The sequence below is a fragment of the Mustela erminea genome, chromosome 15 (assembly GCF_009829155.1).
Source record: "Mustela erminea isolate mMusErm1 chromosome 15, mMusErm1.Pri, whole genome shotgun sequence".
Lineage (NCBI taxonomy): Eukaryota > Metazoa > Chordata > Mammalia > Carnivora > Mustelidae > Mustela > Mustela erminea.
The window spans coordinates 76205630-76224785 of NC_045628.1; the positions used below are offsets into that span (position 1 = coordinate 76205630).

Here is a 19156-nt window from a genome sequence, read left to right on the forward strand (position 1 = left end):
ATGTTATTCGTTGTGCTGCTTCTAGGAAGCACAGGGTTTAGGAAATGACTTGGGCGGGTGCATCTCTGCCGCCGAAAGAGACACAGACGTCCTCCCCAGGGACCTGAGAGGGTCCTCCTGTCTTCTCGAAGGTGCCGGGCAAGCGTCCGGTCCCCTCAGATGCTCCCGGTCCAGTCCCTGTGCAAAGGGTCTCCGGCGCCTTCCTAGATGTCTGGGGACGATCTGGGGGGTCTGGGGCAGCTAGACCAGGCGGCAAGAACAAGGAAGAGGAGGGAGCCGGGCTGCGCCTAGATCCTCCTTGCCAAGGACACTGTCGCGGAGACGCGGCCAGCTTCCCACGGATCGGACTTTCCGCCCCCGGGGCTGGGCGGCGGAGCTCCTGCCCGGTCCCCCTTCCCGGCTTCGGGCGGCCCCCAAAGGCTGAGTAAGCCTGGAGGAGGGAGGGAGACTGCAAGGATTTCCTGAGCGCTAAGGGAAGGAGGAAGGGACCCGGGCAGAGGGCCGGGAGCAAGGACCCTGAACCTGCCGGGGCCGCCTCCGGACGGAGTAGCCAGCGCCTCCCCACGAGCGCTTGCGCTCCGTCCAGACGCGCGCTCTGCCCCCAACTACGCCCCCCCTCCGGCGGCCCCCGCCCCTCTTGAGAACCGTAGGGAATCAGGTCCCGGAGGAAGAGGGTAGGTGGGGAGGCGGATGAGGGGTGGGGGACCCCTTGACGTCACTGGAAGGAGGTGCCGGGGTAGGAAGTGGGCTGGGGAAAGTTTATAAATCGCCCCCGCCCTCGGCTCCTCTTAATCGAGGTCCGCTGAAGGCTCGGAGCGCGCCGGGCGGACACTCCTCGCGGCTCCTCCCCGGCGGCGGCAGCGGCAGCGGCAGCGGCAGCGGCGGCTCGGAGCGGGCTCCGGGACTGGAGCGCAGCGGCCAGAGGACGCCGAGCTGCGAGGATTACCCGGGGAAGTGGTTGTCCCCCTCGTTGGAGCCGCGGAGAGGGGCGCTCGCGGCGGAGGGCCGGAGCGCGAGGAGGCAGATTCGGGCGGCTGTGGGTCTGTGGCCCGCGAGCGGCGCGGGGAGCGGGCGAGCAGGCCGCGTCGCGCTCACCATGGTCAGCTGCTGGGACACCGGTCTCCTGCTGTGCGCGCTGCTGGGCGGTCTGCTGCTTACAGGTGAGGCGAGGTCGGAACCAGAAGCCCGCGCGGGGCCGGCACAGGGGCGGGCGGGCACACCCTTGGGTCTGGGGCCGGGTGCACGCGGGGAGGTGAAGCTGCAGCCGCGAGGAGCGAGCCTCGCTGGGAGCCTGGGACGCCAGTTGTCGTGGGCACGCCTGGGGCCGCGGCGCCCTTCTCTTCCGTTGGGCAGGCAGTGCAGGCGTCTCGGAGAGTCGCCGGCGAAGGTCCGCGGGCATCGGCGCCCTGAACGGCTGCCGGCGCCGCGCTCGGTTCCGCCCTGGGGCTGCCCCTTTGCGGCTGCAGCGGCCGAGCCTCTTTGCCCAGCTGCCGAGTCGGCTCTCCCCTCCCGGGCGCTGGGAGCATCGCGCGCCCGGACCTGCCTGACCCCCACAGCCTGCTCCCCCGCGGCCTGGCGCGGGTCGGCAGGGCCCACGGGAGCCCGGAGCAGTGGCTTCTAGAACGCTCGCCACACTGCCTGGGGGCTGGGCTGAGGCCCGGGCGTTGGCGAGGTTGGGCACCGGCCACTACGTCGTGCCTCCAGAGGGGAGGAGGAGAGCCCCCTCGGAAGGGGTCGCGTGCCTGCCGGTAGCCGACAGATCCCAGGAGAGGGCAAAAAGCTGGTGTCCTTCGACCCACTTCGGGTCCCCCGGCCCTATTGCCCCCAGGAACGTTTCAGCAGCTTCTGCTCCTCCCCGCCGCTTGCTGACCGCCGGGCAGAGCGCGCCGCGCGCAGGCACCCGGGTGGGGCCTCTGCGGCCGATCCAGCCCAGGTCGCCGACCTGAGTGAACCTGGCCAGGGCAGTGGAGAACCCAAATACCGTTAAGTTTCGGAATTGCGGGCCTAGTCTTTAAATTCCAGAGAAGAGAGAGGAAGATTTGGACCAAAAGATGCAGTTTGAAAAAACGGCGAGGTCCGCCCCTTTGCTGGGAATTCGAGAAACGCGCGGCAAAACAGTCCGCGGCCCCGGAGGTTATATCGCGGTAGTGCGGAGGTTACCCCGCACCAGGGCGTCGAAGCCGGAGGGGACTTCGGGGCCCAGATTTGTCTTTTCTGCCCATTGGGGCTGAGTGGCCAAGCCCTCCGGTTCAGTCCTCATGGGCGCGGAGAGCCGTATTTCTGGAGAATAGGTAAAATAGGAAATAAAGTACAGTAACAAACAAGTTATTGCAGTAATTCCAGGGAAGGAAAAAGTCAGTAGGGTTGAGCGAATTTTTTTAAATGCTTGTTAAACCCCCAAAGCAGTAACTGTTAAAAAACATTCTTTCTCAGTGGGAAGACTAATTAGATCTTCGGTTTCTGAAAAACATGTAATGGTTCCGATTAGGTTGGCGAAACCATTAAGCTGAAAGGTAGGCGAAGCCCTCATGTCTGGGAACTCGCTGTAAGTTGGGGAAGTCGGTAACATAGCTATATTATATGAAATATTGCTTTTCATTTTCAAAAGTATTTTTTTGTTGTTGTTTTGAAAAGTCACTTATATTGAAGTATAGTTGTTCAGAGCACTGAAGTAACTTCTGAAGTCCATTCACCTGTTCTGTAAAGGTAAATGTAGGTTAATTCCTGCGTATCCAATGAAGGGAAAAGTATGTGTTTCACTGGCTTTTCTGCTTCACACAAATACATCTTTACTTTTGTTTCAAAAACGTGGTTGACCAATGAAGTATAGTTCTGTTGGTGATGAGGACCAATTTAGATCCGTGCAAGCTTTTCAGAAACCTGAGTAAGATTCTCTTGAAATTTCTTTTAGATTTTATTTCCCTTAAATGAGGCAGAAACGTTGAGATTCTTATTTGATTTTTTAAAAATTGTGTATGTATTATTATAAGAAAGCAAGGCAAAACATGAGCAAGGTGAGAGCCTCCTTACCTGCTGGGTCAGGGACTGTTGTTATCAGTGGTCCCGGGGTGTAATTCTGAAGCATGGCTTTGTAAACCACAGGCTTGTGGCTGGTTAACAGAGAATCCACAGAACAACAGTCAGCTGCCTACTTTGTAAATTGCATCAGGGCTTTCAGACTAAACCGAGGGGCTGCCAGGGGCTGCTTCTCCCGGAAGTGGTATCCAGAAAGAGGCCAAGTTTCTGCTCTGTGGATTTATCAGGAGTCTGCTCACTTTTTAGGTGCCCTTGAATATTTGTGAGTTATTAATATTTTGAGTGTGTGTGTGAAGGTGTGTGCATGCACTGAGATATAAAATAACCAGAAGCTCAGTCAGACAAAAAGATAATGTATTTCCCCCTAAAGGTTAAATTTACCTGCTTCCAAATATCCTGAGAAATGAAAAGATGACAGTAATTTGGGTATTTTCAAGTCCTCTGTATTGCGATCCTTCCCTCTAAAAAGAATACTTCTCTTACTCTGGCTCAAAGTCTTAAAAGTTTTCTTACTTTTAAGGCATTATGTCCATGATTAAAGCCACAGGCCCCTTGTTTCTGTCCCCATCTTTTGGGGGGTTTTGAGCAGCTGATATTTACAACTAACTAACTGGAAATGTATGACTTCTGAATCTTGTGAGGGAAATCTACATTAATAATACAAAGTTGAAATGTGCATGAAAATAATACTCATTTCCAAATACAATGTAATAAATCTTTCATAGTAAAGCTAATTTTACATGGCAGTTTTTGTTGTTTTCTCGAAGGTTTACAAAGCTACACTTTTTTGGTAGTGGTTTTCCATATTGCATATTTGGACTATTAATTAGTTAGCACTTCTGGCAGTCCGCGTGGGGAGGTTCCCCCCTGTTGGGTCCTGTTGCCAATGGGCTACAGGTGGTCATCTGGTCTATTCCTTACTATTTTTACCTTATTTGTTTATTGTTATTTTAAGTTTTTTCTTTCCCTGTTGAAAATTCTATAACAGGCTCTCCAGTTTCTTCCCTGGGGAACTCTAAGTGAATTTTTCGTTTTCACTGTGAAAGTCAGAAGTTAGAATAGATACCTATTTCTAATGCCCCTTTCCAATTCTTTAAGACTCAGTGAATGGTTCCAAGGAGTAGGCTGAACACGGTGTGTCCCTTTTTCTCCTGCCCTTACACATTTGCATGTAAAATGGATGATAAGCCCTGTAATGCCAGAGCACCTGCTATCAATAATCACATTGCATTTTCTTTTTCATCCACCAGCTGATTAACTAGCTCTTTAAGAGCTAGGCTGTTAGGTTGTCTGAACCAGTAGTAATCATAGGCTTTTTTCTTTTTTCTTTTTTTTTTTCTTTTTCCAAACAAAATCCTTAACTCTAGGAACTAAACTCTACTTCCTGACTCTGGTTACATTACCTCTTCTAAAAGGCCGTCAGTCATTTTAAACTCAGAAGAATTTCTTGTTGTTTGTTTAAGTTAATTATCACATATTTGATTCAAAAATAACTTCATTTTAAAATTTCAGATTGCCACAGGGACGCTAAGCCTCTTATTTAAAATTGGACCTATTTTTTTTTAAAGATTTTATTATTTATTTGACACAGAGAGATCACAAGTAGGCAGAGAGGCAGGCAGAGAGAGAGAGAGAGGAGGAAGCAGGCTCCCCGCCGAGCAGAGAGCCCGATGCGGGACTCGATCCCAGGACCCTGAGATCATGACCTGAGCCAAAGGCAGCGGCTTAACCCACTGAGCCACCCAGGTGCCCTGAAATTGGACCTATTTTATATGATCTTTTAGAAGGAACCAAATAATCACTTTGTTCTTACTGAATGTATTGAGACATTCTACATCTACTTTGAACGTGTGTAATATAGCAGTTGAAAATATGTTGCCAAAAAATGGGTTTTATATTGACCAAGGGGAAAAAAAAATGCAGTGTCCTTGAGGAAGGTTAGCCAACCCATTTCAGGGTTGTGCCTGCTGTTTACCCTGGCTTTGGGAAGTTCTGCAAAGCAAGAACAAACTGAGATGTATGCGAGTGGGCACAAGAATGGACAGAAAGTGAAAGAAGCTCTCTTGGCACTTGGGTGTTAAATGCAAAGCTTTCTGGTGTTGGGTTTTTGGTGCAGTTGCACGGTTGGGAGTTTATTGGATATCAAGTAAATACAACCGTTCAGAGTACTGGTCATTGTGGAGAGGAGAGGAGGGACTGCGAAATGACACCAGACCTAATTTTTTTTAAACAAAAATATATTATGAGGAATGGTTAAAAGCATTAAAAGCATCTGTTGCATTGCTTTAAATAATTTAATGGAAGAGGATAGTCCCTTCCATTCCACTGGTCTTAGTATACTGGTGAGGCTTGTAAGGAATGACAAGATCTCTTGCCAAATGCTTTCCAGGATCATTGTTGATTCCTCACACACTTGGGTGCCTTGGAAATTGCATGCTGCTGATGACATTACTGGATTTTATACCAGATTGAGGGAGGGGAAGGAAATGGGAGGAATGGGGTAATTGAGGGAAGGATTGAGAGGAAAGCCTCTGGCTTAGCATCTGGGACTGCAGGGGGGTTTCATTAAGGAAATGGTTCCATTGAGTCTGCTGAAGATAGTGGACTAGATTTCCTGCATTGCTGCTGGGGCGGATGTGGGGGGATGTCAAGAATTCCTGGGGATTTCCCATCAGTCTCCGTAAGCTGGATGCCTGAGAGCCATATCTGATTCTTGCTCCTTTCCTTGATTTTGAGCTCCTTGCGAGACCTGATCTTGTCTCTCAGTCATAGAGGTTGTGAGAGCTAGATGGAACCTCATAGATCGAACATACTCGTTTCAGAGATGAGAAAACCCACCCAGAATAGTGTTCCCCCCAGCCCCCACCCCCGCCCAACAAGTTCCGTAGCTGGATGGTGGCAGACCCAGGCATAGCATCTGATGGTCCCAGTACAGATAATACTTTTTCTTCATTTCTGTCTTTCCTCCACCCCAAGCAGGGTAGAGATGTTCAAACATTTGCTGAAGGACATTATTACGGCGCTCAACGTTTCTTTTAAAATGTCAGGATCTTTCTCAAATGTGGAATTTTCTTCTATTTTCATATAGCCCACGAGGGCTTGAGATTAAGAATACCAAAATTGCGGCTGCTTAGTAGTGCACTGACAGATTTGGTGAGCAGATTGGTTCTCCTTGTGACCCTTCGTTTGAACTGCTGTGGTTTAAATAGTTGTAGCCGACATGACTAGCCTCGTCTCACCACTTCCCCCCACGCACCCTGTGACCCAGCTACGCAAGCCCTGACCCCAGTCAAAGAAATTACTCACCATTCTTAGGATGGGCCTTGTGCATTCTTCACTCCGTGTTCATGCCCCTTTTCTTCAAGACCCTTTCACTCTTTCTGCATTTCCTCCTTCCCTGCCTTCAGAAGCCTTTCAAAGCTCCGCAGTCACCATCTCTTTGAATTCCTCCTTATAGCTACAGACGGAATCTGTGGTTTCTTCTGCTCCCATAGGTGCCCTCCTCTATAGAAACCTTATGCGTACCCCTTTCTAGTTGTTTTCACCTTGCAACATTACTATTTCGTCCCCTTGCTCTCTGATTCCCGGCACCTAGTGCATATGCCCAGCACAGAGGCCCTCGGTAAGTGCTGGAATGAATCAGTGATGTTGCCACGCTACCATGTCCAGGAAGAAAGCTCTCAGGGCCAGATACGAATTTATCCCATTATATTAATGTGCTCCCGTCTGTCCAGTTGGCCTCAGTTATAGCGTATTCCTTAGAAGCCTTGCTCCCAAGAGATAATGTTGGTCTGCAATGATGACATTGTAGCAAGTGGCTAAGATGTAGGAGATCAGCTAGGATCTTTAACCTCTGAGATCCCTCTCTCCTGTAATCCTCTTCTTTTTTGTCCTCATGCTTCACTGGGGACTCGAAGCCACCAAAGCTGGATTTCAGTCTGCACAGAAGTTCTGTCATAGCCTCTGTGGATGAGGTAGCGCTGCGGTTTTGCCCAGCAGCGTATTATGCATACAATTTTTTAGAAACAACAGTGCTCTCAGATTTTATGGTTTGCCTTACTCATCCTTTCGTAGACTCAAACCTGAGCCCATGCGTGCTGGGCAGTGATATAAACCCAATGACAGAGACCTGACCACACTCAGCCCTGATGTTGCATTTCCATTAGGGCCATTTGCTATGGGACCAGGCTAGTCTGCCAGAGTTCCTCTTTCCATGGGATGGGCTCTTCCTGACCCTTCATGCAAGTTTGTTCCTGGCTGGACCACTCTACTAGGAAAGTGTGAGACCTGTTCTTCTAAAAAACCTGAATCCCATGATGGGGATCCTGGGGGTCCCTGCCTTCCACCACCCCCACCCCCACACTCTGAACATGCCCACAGAATTATCCAAAACAAGCTTCTCAGACTGTATTCCATGGTGCAGCAGCAACAGCCCCTGGGAACTTAATGAATCAGAGAGCCTATGTATTAATAAAGTCCACTGACATTTTCTTTGCACATTAAAAATGGAGAAGCACAGATTTTTAGCAAAGGATTCTTAGCTCTGGTGTCAGGATCTAATTCCTTTTCATCTTCATCCTAAAAAAAGATGGCTAAGGGCCTAGACCCGGGCCAGCCAGGAGCCTCTTCTGGCTCCCACATTATGCTTGTGCCCCGTCTTCTCCTGGGAGACCTGTGTCCTTCTTGAAGATTCTTTTTATAAAATCTTAGATGTGGCTTAGACCTGTAATCCAAGGAGACAGAGGTGGTGGTCTGGAAGGATACCATGGTTAACCAAATCATGGGTGGCAAGATCAAGTTCTTAGAAAATAACACACTCGGTGGAAAAAAAAAAAAAGTAAAAATGGCATTAAACAGATAGGTTTCAACCATAAGTAAAAGTTTTATGAGGTATTTGCTTTCAGAACAAAATTAGTTGGTGACATTACACAACGAAGGTAAGTGTCCTTCTCTGGAATCTTAGTGGTCAGGGAGGCATCGCTATCCCATTTTGTCCTGCCACCCTGACAACAGGTTTTTTTGGGCTTCTTACTGGCTTGAAATCCAGTGTGTTTATATTCATTCTTCTTTGTCTCCTATTGCAAATCTTGGCAAATGCCTTAGTCTTTTTACAGATTACCACAGTGCCTACAGGCACTTTTCCTCCGCCTGGTCTTCTAACCTATTTAACTGATGGAGTGTGAATGAATTTCCTTTCAAGCCGCAGACCCACCCATGTGGTCCCCACAAGCCAAGCTATAACAATGATCAGATGCTCGTGTTGAAAGGAGCCCGAAGTGAGCCTTATTATATAAAGGAAAAGTCTTTTCTTTCATTATACACAAATATGAAACCACTTAAACTCAAGGCCACCTTTAGCAAAACCCTGATTAGTAATTAATCTGCCAGTTGATTTCTGTGAAGCCCTTTGTGTTTGGCTAGGGTCATGGTCCCCAGTGTTGGTTCTACATTAGAATCATCTGGGGAGCTTTGAAACATCCCTTGCCCTGGCTGCACCCTTCACCAATTTAATCACAATCCCCTGAGTGGTAGCCAGGCATCGGTCATTTTTAAAGCTCCCAGGTGATTTCAGTGGGCCGCCCGGGGCTTAAGAACCTCATATTTTATCATCCGTCCCAATCACCTGGAGAGCTTGGGCCCCACCCAGAGTTTCTGATGCAGTAGCCTGGGGCGGGGCTGAGAATTTGCATTTCGAACAGGTTCCCATGGGTGGCTGGTGCACCGAATTCAGAGACCATAGTGGGAGAGCCACTGCCCTAGGGGCTGGTGGGAGAGGCCTGACCATCTGGGAGACCCATGTGCCAATCCGTAAAAGGCTCCAAGTCATCACTAGATGTAGAACGAAGTAAAGGAAGCCATTTACAAGAATTCTTGCCAGGAGGAGTATGTGTCAGTAGCATGATAGAAGGAATATTAGGATCAAATGCTTGGAGCATGCAACCAAGAGAGGGGCAAGATTGCCTTCCGAGGAAAGCTTGATCCTCTCGGCGAATGGGGTGGTGTGAGTTAGGGGCCGGAACCAAACTGCAGGTCCAGACAACAGAGCTAATGGTAGCCTTCCTCTGCCGGACACCTCGGAGCACACAGGCTTTCCTCCAGATAAACACTGGTAAATGTCTGCAGCGTCCTGTTGGAAAGTGCCGTGCCATTGACCTGTCCAGAGCGCCCGCGTACCTCAGGCCTACCTTGCTGCCCTCTGGGATCCTCAGCCTTGTGGGCCTCTGCCCCTGTAACTGAGCTGCTTGGCCTAGATTTCCTTTGCTGGGAATCGGTGTCCCCCGACTTGGGTGGCTGAATTCTTCCCGTTGGTTCTGTTGATTTTCATGGCGCACCAGCGGTCTGTCCCCCTCAGTGAGAGGAGTCACTGCTTGTCTGGAAAGAGAGCTGACCTCCCCTCGTGCTGAACCATGTGCTGGAAACTTCCTTGTTGAGCATCAACAATCCCAGCGGCATCGCTGAGAGCATGTCAGGGTACCTATGGGGCCTTCGAGGCCGAATGGCATATGTGCCATTTGCGCACTTGATGCTCATATATGGAAGGAACAGATCTTTCACGCACTCACCACTGAATCACCGTCTGGGGGGCTGAGTCACGGAGGCATTCGTCATCTGCTGCCATGATATAGGTTGCCCCAAAACTAATGACCTTCAACAATAAATCATTATGCCTGCCTGAGTCTGTGGATAAGGAATTTGGGCGGGTCTCCTCTGGCTCCCTCATGCCGCTGTCCGTCAGCTGGCATTGCCCCTGGGACTTAGGTGCTGGCCATCCCCGGGTCTCCCTCCACACCTGGCATTTGGCCACTCAGTTGTGTAACTCACACTTCTGAACTCAGAGGCAGGGGCGGTCCAGGAGGGTGACTGTGGAAGCCTCTAGGCCCTTGGACGCCTGGACTTGGCCACTCCCACGACACTATTCCTCCACATCTGATTGGTAAAAGCAGGTCCTAACCCAAAGTCCAGGGCTGTGGAAAAGGGCTTCTCTCTTGAAGGCAGTAGCTGTACGATATGGTGGCTGTGTTTTCCAGTCTGTGTCGTACCCCCCCTTGCCCCCCGCCCCCCTGCAACGGACTGTCAGCACGGGTAGCTTTTTCTTTTCAGTCTAGCTCTTAAGCTGGCGCCTGGCCAAGAAAATAAAAGTAAACAATTCCTTGGCCCTTCTAAGCACCACCTGTGATTGAGGCAGCTTGCCCCCTGGGAGAGCTTCCATTCCATAAATCTGAAATCATAAATCGGTCACGGTTAAGGTACCGTGTCTTGTTGGAGCTGCTGGCCTCTGATGGGTGCTGTGGTCCCAGCAAGCAAGCACAGCGGGCACTCAGACTCTGAGGTGGGCAGGTCCGCAGCTTCGTTGTACTCATATCAGAGGATCTTTGATGAAACACCTTCTGGAAGATGTGGGGAGGCTATATGCTTTGAGGAAAGGAGAGCCCTAACCCCCAAGGATTGTCAGGCCCTTTGACTTACCTATAGGATTTGACTCAGTCCCGAGAGGTAGGTACAGTACTCTCAAACATGAAGAAATCGAGGCTGACAGAAATGAACGATTTGCCCTCCGATCGCAGAAGTGGTAAGTAAAGCTGGAATTATTCTGGTCTGCTGTGCCTGACTCCCAGACCCCCTCCACCTGCCATGCCCTGCAGCCTAAATGAAAACAGGAGAAAGAAAAGAGTATGATGGGAATGTGCCGGTCTTCCCCTTCTTTCAAAACTCCCTCTCCTTGGAGTTTTGCCATCTCCCGAGAATGTGGGACGCCGCTGCTACTCCAGCCTGAAGTGGCCTTGGGAAGTTCCACTGTTGTGTGTGGCAGACACCAGTGAAGTCTCCATCAAGACGGGATTGTGGGGCGCCTGGGTGGCTCAGTGGGTTAAGCCCTCTGTCTTCGGCTCAGGTCATGGTCTCAGGGTCCTGGGATCGAGCCCCGCATCTGGCTCTCTGCTCAGCAGGGAGCCTGCTTCTTCCTCTCTCCATGCCTGCCTCTCTGACTACTTGTAATCTCTATCAAATAAATAAATAAAATCTTTAAAAAAAAAAAAAAAAAAAAAGATGGGATTGTGACCACGTGGGTTTTCTGATCCAGGACCTTCCAAAAAAATTCACGTCCAAAAAGGATCCTCGATGTCAATAAGAATTTTTTTTTAAAGATTTATTTGTTTCAGAGAGAGAAAGCAGTAGGGAGAGGCTGAGAGAGAGGGAGAAAGAAACTCAAGCAGACTCTGCACTGAGTGGGGAGCCTGGCTCAGGGCTTGATCTCATGACCTTGAGATCATGACCTGAGCCAAAACCAAAAGTCAGGCATTTAGCCGATGAAACCTCCCAGGAACGCCTTCTTATGTGTTTCTTAAGAATATGATTTTAGGGGCGCATGGGTGGTTCAGTGGGTTAAGCCTCTGGCCTCGGCTCAGGTCATGATCTCAGGGTCCTGGGACTGAGCCCCGCATTGGGCTCTCTGCTCAGCAGAGAACTTGCTCCCCCCCGACCCTGCCTGTCTCTCTGCCTACTTGTGATCTCTGTCAAATAAATAAATAAAATCTAAAAAAAAATATGATTTTACATGGGTTTTCAAACTGCTCTTCTGTGGCTTCACACTAATCAGACTGTGAAGAAGGACAGATGGGCCAAACCAGCACTTTGATTCTGGAAGAGTTCTTGTCAGAAAGGTCCTCTGAGAAAGCCGGGGCTGCCCTCTGTATATTGCTTTCAGGAATCAAATGTCTACCTCTCTGTGGACCTTTTAGGTCTCAGAAACCCCAAAGACTTGGAGCTTTTTCTTAATGAGACTGGACTACAGAGGAAGGACCCACACACACTGGGGAGGGGGAGATGCAGGGGAGATGAGCCCTTCCTAAGCACAGGCTCTTCCTAATTATCCAGTGTGCACACTTCCTAACTTTATTACATATTGAAACCCCGAGGCTCGGGGAAGCTGAGTGATTTACTGAGGATCACACAAGTGTCCAGCCCAGTGTTCAAACCAGGTCATTCTGATTCTGAAATGGTCCTCTTTCTGCCAACGTGTACCCAACGTATCTAGAATGACAAAATCTAGGAATGAAGGAAAACCAAAGAGTTTGGCTTCTGGGATATAGAAATGATTGCTTTACGTCTGTGAGGAAAACACAGCTGTCTAAGGGCATTCTCCTAGAGCGGGTTACTTTTCATTATAGGATGGACACAGCACATGTTTTCATTTCTTTTTTCTTTCTTTGTCTCTTTCTTCAAAGCAATTTTCAGATACACAACAGGGTTAATTATAGTCCTGGTTTTGTACTGTTAGGTTTCCTGATGAATTACCTTGTTGATTGACAGTCCTTAAAACACTGTCAAAAATGGAAGCATTTCTTTCTTCTTTTTTTTTTTTTTAAGATTTTATTTATTTATTTGACAGAGATCACAATTAGGCAGAGAGGCAGGCAGAGAGAGAGGGGGAAGCAGGCTCCCTGCTGAGCAGAGAGCCAGATGCGGGCCTTGATCCCAGGACCCTGAGATCATGACCTGAGCTGAAGGCAGAGGGTTTAACCCACTGAGCCACCCAGGCACCCCCCAAATGGAAGCATTTCTTTCAAGCCCTGTCATGCCTTGGCTCTCTTCTCCTCTGCTAGATCGTTCCTTTCAGATATTCAAACCAGCAGGAAGTCGAGGAAAGAGGAAAAAGTGTTTTACTTCTTCCTTGATCAGTTTCTTGGAGAGGGACAATTTTCCAGTCCACCAGAATATGGCTGTGTTCATCCAAATCTGCGAAAAACCCTGTCATGCCACCTTTTATCATTTGTTCCAAGCCAACAGTGGAAAATGTGGTCCAATGGATATGTACCTTGGATGGAAATTATAAGGACTAGTAATATATATACTGTTTGATTTTTTTACTATTGTTTCCTTTTTCTGAGTTGGCCTTAGAGCAACCAAAAGTAGATGTAAACACTTGGAAAAGCAGCGTTGTATTAGAGGAGATTACAAACAATTTGAGAAGGCAGTGTAAACTCTCGTTATGGCATTTTGCCTGTGATTAATGGTATTGTTTTCTTTTTGGAAAACACTGTTTAACTCTCCTTTCCACTTAATGTCTCCTGCTAGATCACATTTTTGTTCAATGTTCTTTGGAAATGTTTATAGCTTTGAAATCTTTTCCATAGGGAATTCTGCTGGAACTAGAGAAAAGGAAAAATTGCATGGGAATTGAGCAATCCTATGGTCCCAGGATGGACCTTGTGTACCTATAACTTCTGGAGGGTTAGAGAATATTTGACGCACATCCCTGATGTACAAATTGACGAATACTTTGCATAGGCTATTGGCAGCGGTTCTATCATACACTCTCCTATCCCGTTCCCTGTCCTCAAAACTGGTAAAGGAGAAATAGCTTATGCAAAGTGTTTGTCACACAGAGTCACCTGGAAGGCAAACGGGAAATTCAGGAACCTAACCCAAATGCCTATTTTCAGGAATTTCTATCTCACCTTAGTCTGTCTCAAGTGACATTGAACTTAGGAATTCTATATCTGGTTATCTCTTTTTAAGAGCAGCGAAATTCCAAAATGTTGAGGTAGAGTTGTTTTGGATGTAAAGCCCAGTCCAAGCAGATGGGAATAGGATTGCCTTTCTGGAATAACTCACTCACCATTTTGGGATAGTGTTACGGACAAACTTGGGATGGGAAATTTTTTTTAAGAAATATATTTCCTTAGAATGTTTTGGAATGCTATACTTTCTGCCGTGATTTCATCAGGAAAAGTGTGGATCATAACAAATTTGATTCTCCTGTTGCCTTTTCGTAACCAGTCATCATTCTAGGTTTATGTACGACTGTCTGTGGAATTCAGGCATGTGCAGAAGACAGTTTCTTTTTTTTTTTTTTAATTTTATTTTTTAATGTTTTACTTTTCTTTTCTTTTTTTTTTTTAAAGATTTTATTTATTTATTTGACAGAGATCACAAGTAGGCAGAGAGGCAGGCAGAGAGAGAGAGAGAGAGAGAGAGAGAGAGAGAAGCAGGCTCCCTGCGGAGCAGAGAGCCCGATGCGGGGCTCGATCCCAGGACCCTGAGATCATGACCCGAGCCGAAGGCAGCAGCCCACTGAGCCACCCAGGCGCCCCAGACAGTTTCTTTTTGAAGACTCTCTTATTTTAGAACATTTTAACATATTCACTTAAAAGGTGCTCAGTTATCATCATTACCCAATTATATTTTATTTCAAGATATAAACACAGTTGTGTTTGTTGTGCTGTACGTTTGTCATCGAATGCATGTTTTAGTTTGTAGACATTAACTGAATTTTACCGAAGTGAATCACTCAAGTTAGTGAAGAACTTATGACTCCTTCAGAAATATGTCTTTGAAAACAAGCTATACATAGTTATGAGGTGATCTCTGTTTGTTGACTTAGGTAATCTTCTACATTTCTTCATATTCACCTTATCTACTTCTAGATGACTCATGACCTAAGAGGCTGCTCAGGACTGAGAGCCCTTCAAAAGGAAGTGCTTGTTTCTGATTCATCTTCCCAGCTCTGAATCCAGTACAGTAGCTGGTACACAGCACTCACTCAGTAAATGCTGGTTGAGCTGACTGAAACTATATCTTGGCCATTCCTCTGGTTCTTAGAGGCCCTTGTGGGAGTCATGGTTCCACATTGGTTCACTTTCTAAGAACCTACGTGGGAGTGTGGGTGAAGGAGGTTGGCAAAAATATGCCCGAGAGCAGGCAGTCAGTCTCCCAGCACATCTGTAATGTTCTGTTCCTTCCCTGCGGGCATCCTCTGATTCCAGTCACCCCTTTCTTGTCTTTGGCTGAGCTGGCCATGTTCTCCTGAATTGAATCTAGACTTAGGATTCAAAATGAGGATGGAAGCTGCCCAGCCCTAGAGAAGTGGTTCCCCAGAGATCTTTTCCTTAGATGAGCCCTTCTGTTGGGAAATTCTTAGCTTGTCAAGGTTCCCAAACAGCACACAAGACAGACTGTTGGTTACGAACCTGAATTTCTAGGTACGCCAATTCAGCCCAAAGATATTAGGTGATGTTGCTGCCCCTGCTATTGTTTTTGCCATCTTGGATAAAGACATTTGGGTTGGAAACTATTTCCTCTTGGCTCTGCACCACCCCCAGGGTAAGCTAGGAAGACGAGAGGGTTGAGGAGGAGGGGCAAGTTCAGTCCTGGCTAGTGTAATCAAGCAAATGAAAACTCATCATTTTCTTCTTTTCCTGTCATTGCTTCACTTCCATCTGAGGCCTCTTCCATGATTTCCAAAGCATGACCAGGGCAGGTCTTCTAGGGAATGTTCTTCTGTGGCTTTTAATCTGGTGGCAAGTAAAGTCAAATAAGTCTCCCATTTTAAAAAATATGCAAACCCGGGCATTGCCTCTCAGCAAAGAGGCCAAGGAAAGCAGAGTTGTATGGGCAAGAGAGTCAAGGGTAGTTGTTAGAGGAAAAAAGAGTTGGCTAAAAGTAAAGATGAAGCTTTAGAGGTTTTGAAGGTTTGGAAGTCTTGGAAAGAGAAAGAAAAGAGAACCAAGTGTTTCCTTTACCCAGTACACCCTCATTCTTCAGGTCTTGCCTTCAACATTATTCTTCTGTGAGAACGTCCTTCACTCTCTGGGCTGGGCCAGCTTCCCTACATCTGGTGCTTTGCTGTGATAAGACATATGTCTATATAGAAAGTAATTTGTAAGTAGGAATTTATTTATTTCTACATTTACCTGTTGCTTTATCTGGCATCCAGCTGAAGTTACAAGCACTTTAAAGAATCTTGTGTGTCTTGTTTGTCATCGTATCCTTCTCTTAATATATGGTGAAAATATCACATGGAGGAATAAATGCTGAGCTTCAGGATCAGAGGAATCTACAAGGTGAGGAATGAGAGAAAGGGGTCCGATTGGGAGTGTAGTGGGGAAAAAACCAGGGTTGGTCAGCAGTAAAAGAGAGATAAGAAGGACAGATAAATGATGGGAACAAGTTCCCATATTCCTGGGATCATCGTTGGGAGTCCAACCCTTAACCCAGTGCCTCAGTCCCATTTCAGGGAGTTGGTGGCTTAACTTTATAGGGACAGCTCCAGGACAAGGGACCTTCCTGCCTTTCTACAGAGTTCTTCCTTCTGGTTTTATATAACTTATGCTTATTGATTTTGGGCTTGTCCTCCAGAGTCAGCTGATCCATAAGTTATTTTAAAGCCTCTTAGGTTGATGGCCAGCTGGTAGAAGAAAATGGTGTTCTGTTTTATTTTTTCTTCCATCAGAGGTGTGATATCTTGGATGATATGAGACCTGCTAAGTCTGGAAACAAAACTCTAGATTAGACTAAAGAGAGTGTATGGGTAAAAATGCCCTGAAAATTAATATTCTTCCGGTTTGTGGTATAAATGACTTAAAAGTCATTCATGGATATTTGAAGGAAGCCCTTGCTATCACATACTGAAGGGAGTGAAAACCATTCAGTAAATTCTTTTTTTAAAAATTGAGATACTAAGTGCTGTGATATGTGTAGGCCTGATGATTCACAGACCTGTACCCCTGGGGCAAATAATACATTATATGTTAATAAAAATAATTTTTTAGAATTGAGATATTGAGATACTTCTGCTGGAAGCCTACTGCCTTTGTGGATTACTTTCCCTTCCAGAATCCTGGCTTTCAACAAAATCTGTAGAAAATTATTTCATTTGAGATAGGATTTTTTAACAGTTTGTGAAATTTTAGGAAGATTACAAATATTTACTGTGTAAATTAAGTGAGTCTTAAGAAAACATGAAAGTTAAAGGAAGCCAGAATTAAAAAGAACAGCTCGGGCAACATATCCCTCCATTGTCTAAGCGGGATTAGTCTCCAAAATATCCATAATGAAAGCAATTGTATTTCAAATTGTTTAATTTAGAAGGAAACTGATTTTGACAACAGAAACACAATGGTCAGGAATAGTGTTTTAATGAGCCTTCGAAAGTATGCTAACATAGCTTTCAAAAACTCAATTCCCCTATGATGGATAACTTCATCGCACACACTTGGCTATTTAAATCTCAGAGGTCAGAGGGTTTGTATATATTATTGGTTACAAAGGCAGAGATCTCTCAACTTGCCTCTTAGGGAGGGAATTTATAAAGCACCTCCTTTATAGACCGTCTGAAGCACTCCAAAAAAAAAGTTCCCTGTGTAGTTTAGCTTTCATAAACTGGATCAGCATGAGCCTACAATTAATGTGAGAACCTTATCACACTCTGCCTGCCAGTCTTGTTTTATTTCTCCTGTTTTTATACGCAAAGCAAATACTATTTGTCATTATTTGCAATAGATTACAAAGGTGAAGAATATGTGAAAAGAAGAGACCAAACACAGGTTACCTATAGAAACGTTATTGGCTCTTCCTTGTTGGGTAGCTGGAGTTAAGGAGCGCTCTTGCCTGCCTGCCTACTAGCTTGCTACCCTTATTTTTATTACACACACATTTTAAGACCTTATTTTGGATTCAGAATTAAAACCTCAGCACGGTGCACTTTTTGGTGACTTAATAGCATCACAGCGCACAACTCCGTGTTATACTCATTCTTCAAAAAGAACTGTGTATGCACCTACAGATTATTTGTGTGTTATAACATATAATAGGCAGTGGCTATGCTACAATGTAAAAGTTCCACTTCCTGTCCTTCTGCTTTAACCATTCTATGGCAAGGTCCTATTGAATTGATAAAATGTTTCTCATACCTTCTCTGGTGTGAGAAGGATGCTTTCCTTCATAATGGAACCCACCGGGACCGCAACGTAAATAACATGTCCATGAAATTGGGGTACCTGCTCCCGTCATCTTCATAGATGCCTGGCCCTTTGGCAAAGAGCACCAATGAATACAGAGCATTTGATAAAATATTTGGTAGTAGACCAAACTGTAATCCTAATGTCAAGCAGAATGGGGAAAACTTGAGGTTTCAAACTGTGGGTTGCATACACATTGTCCTAGGCTTCCAGACTGATCACTGTTTGTTTGCATTTGTATAAAAGTTTTAACCATTAAAAAAAATTTTAAAACTGAGGTATAGTTGATATACAACATTATGTTAGTTTCAGGAATAGTTGTTTATTTGAAAATAACATGGAGGGTACCTTTGGAGAACTGAAACTTGGCTTTCTAAACAAAAATGAGAGAGGAGAAGGGTACGCTAAGACACTTCAGGCATTTTATTAATGCTACTATCCTTCCTAATGCAGCTCTAGCCACATGCCCTCATGTCTGTAAGCATGCTGTCACTGACCACAGTGCCTTGCTTTAGAGCCCTGTGATTCTAAAGAATGTACCAAGTGCTGAAAGATTAACAAAACAGTTACTTCCGTTAAACCAAGTCATGTGTATTTAACCTTGCAAACATGCATGCATTTTCATTGAAAAGGCACCTTTCCTGAACAATCTCTTTCCACGTATTCATAATGAACTGTGAATTCACTTAAATAATTTTATTTAGATTATTTTTGTATTTGCAAATTACAAATAATTATATACAAATATATAGAAATGATTTAAAATAATTATACATACATGAATTTAATTCATTAAATAAATAAATAAAATACATTTGAAATTGAATACATTGTGAACTTCAGGTGTTCACAGCCTGAAAATGAATACGTTTTGGCCGAGGTGGTGTCAGGCCAAGTTGTGCACGGTCTTTGGAACAGTATCACTGGGTAGAACAGAGGCAGGTGGTGATCTGCTCCAAATGTAATGCATTTCCTGCTACTGATAGAGAAGCACCACCTAACAGACGAAATCTTTATGCGTTTTTAGGGTGTTCCTCTCCCTTCACATCAGCAGAGGATGGTCTACCAGACTTCTCCAGTACATACTTTCCGAGCCGTGTCTTGTGCCCTGTCAACCAGATCTTGACCCTTGCTCCAGGCAGCTCAGATAACTTTCATGACATTGTATGGTAAATTGAAATGACATGTTGTTAGACTGCTCTGTGGAGGTGGTTTTTGAACTCGTTCAATAAAAGAACAGCAGCGTGGGAGTAGAACATTTTTGGGCGGGGGGCGGAGGTACCTCCTTGGTCAGCAGGAGATTTCTCACTGACCGACCTTAATTAACTCTGATGTCACATGAAAAGGAGCTGTGCACGGGTATAGGTCATTGGGAGGGTAGG

The 19156-nt window shown here is 46.1% G+C and overlaps 1 protein-coding gene and 1 long non-coding RNA gene across 2 annotated transcripts in view; both read left to right on the top strand.

Moving 5' to 3' along the window:
- The first annotated feature begins 701 nt into the window (after positions 1-701).
- FLT1 (fms related receptor tyrosine kinase 1) overlaps positions 702-19156 on the top strand; it is a 174610-nt gene continuing 156155 nt past the window's right edge. Inside the window, exon 1 of the mRNA XM_032314380.1 lies at positions 702-1160. Within this exon, the coding sequence (XP_032170271.1) occupies positions 1097-1160 (64 nt within the window). The 5' untranslated portion in view covers positions 702-1096. The remainder of the gene's footprint in view (positions 1161-19156) is intronic.
- On the top strand, positions 2741-18494 carry LOC116573948. Its single transcript, XR_004279073.1, has 3 exons — positions 2741-2753; positions 4314-4316; positions 16491-18494. It is a non-coding gene; the product is annotated as an uncharacterized LOC116573948 (long non-coding RNA).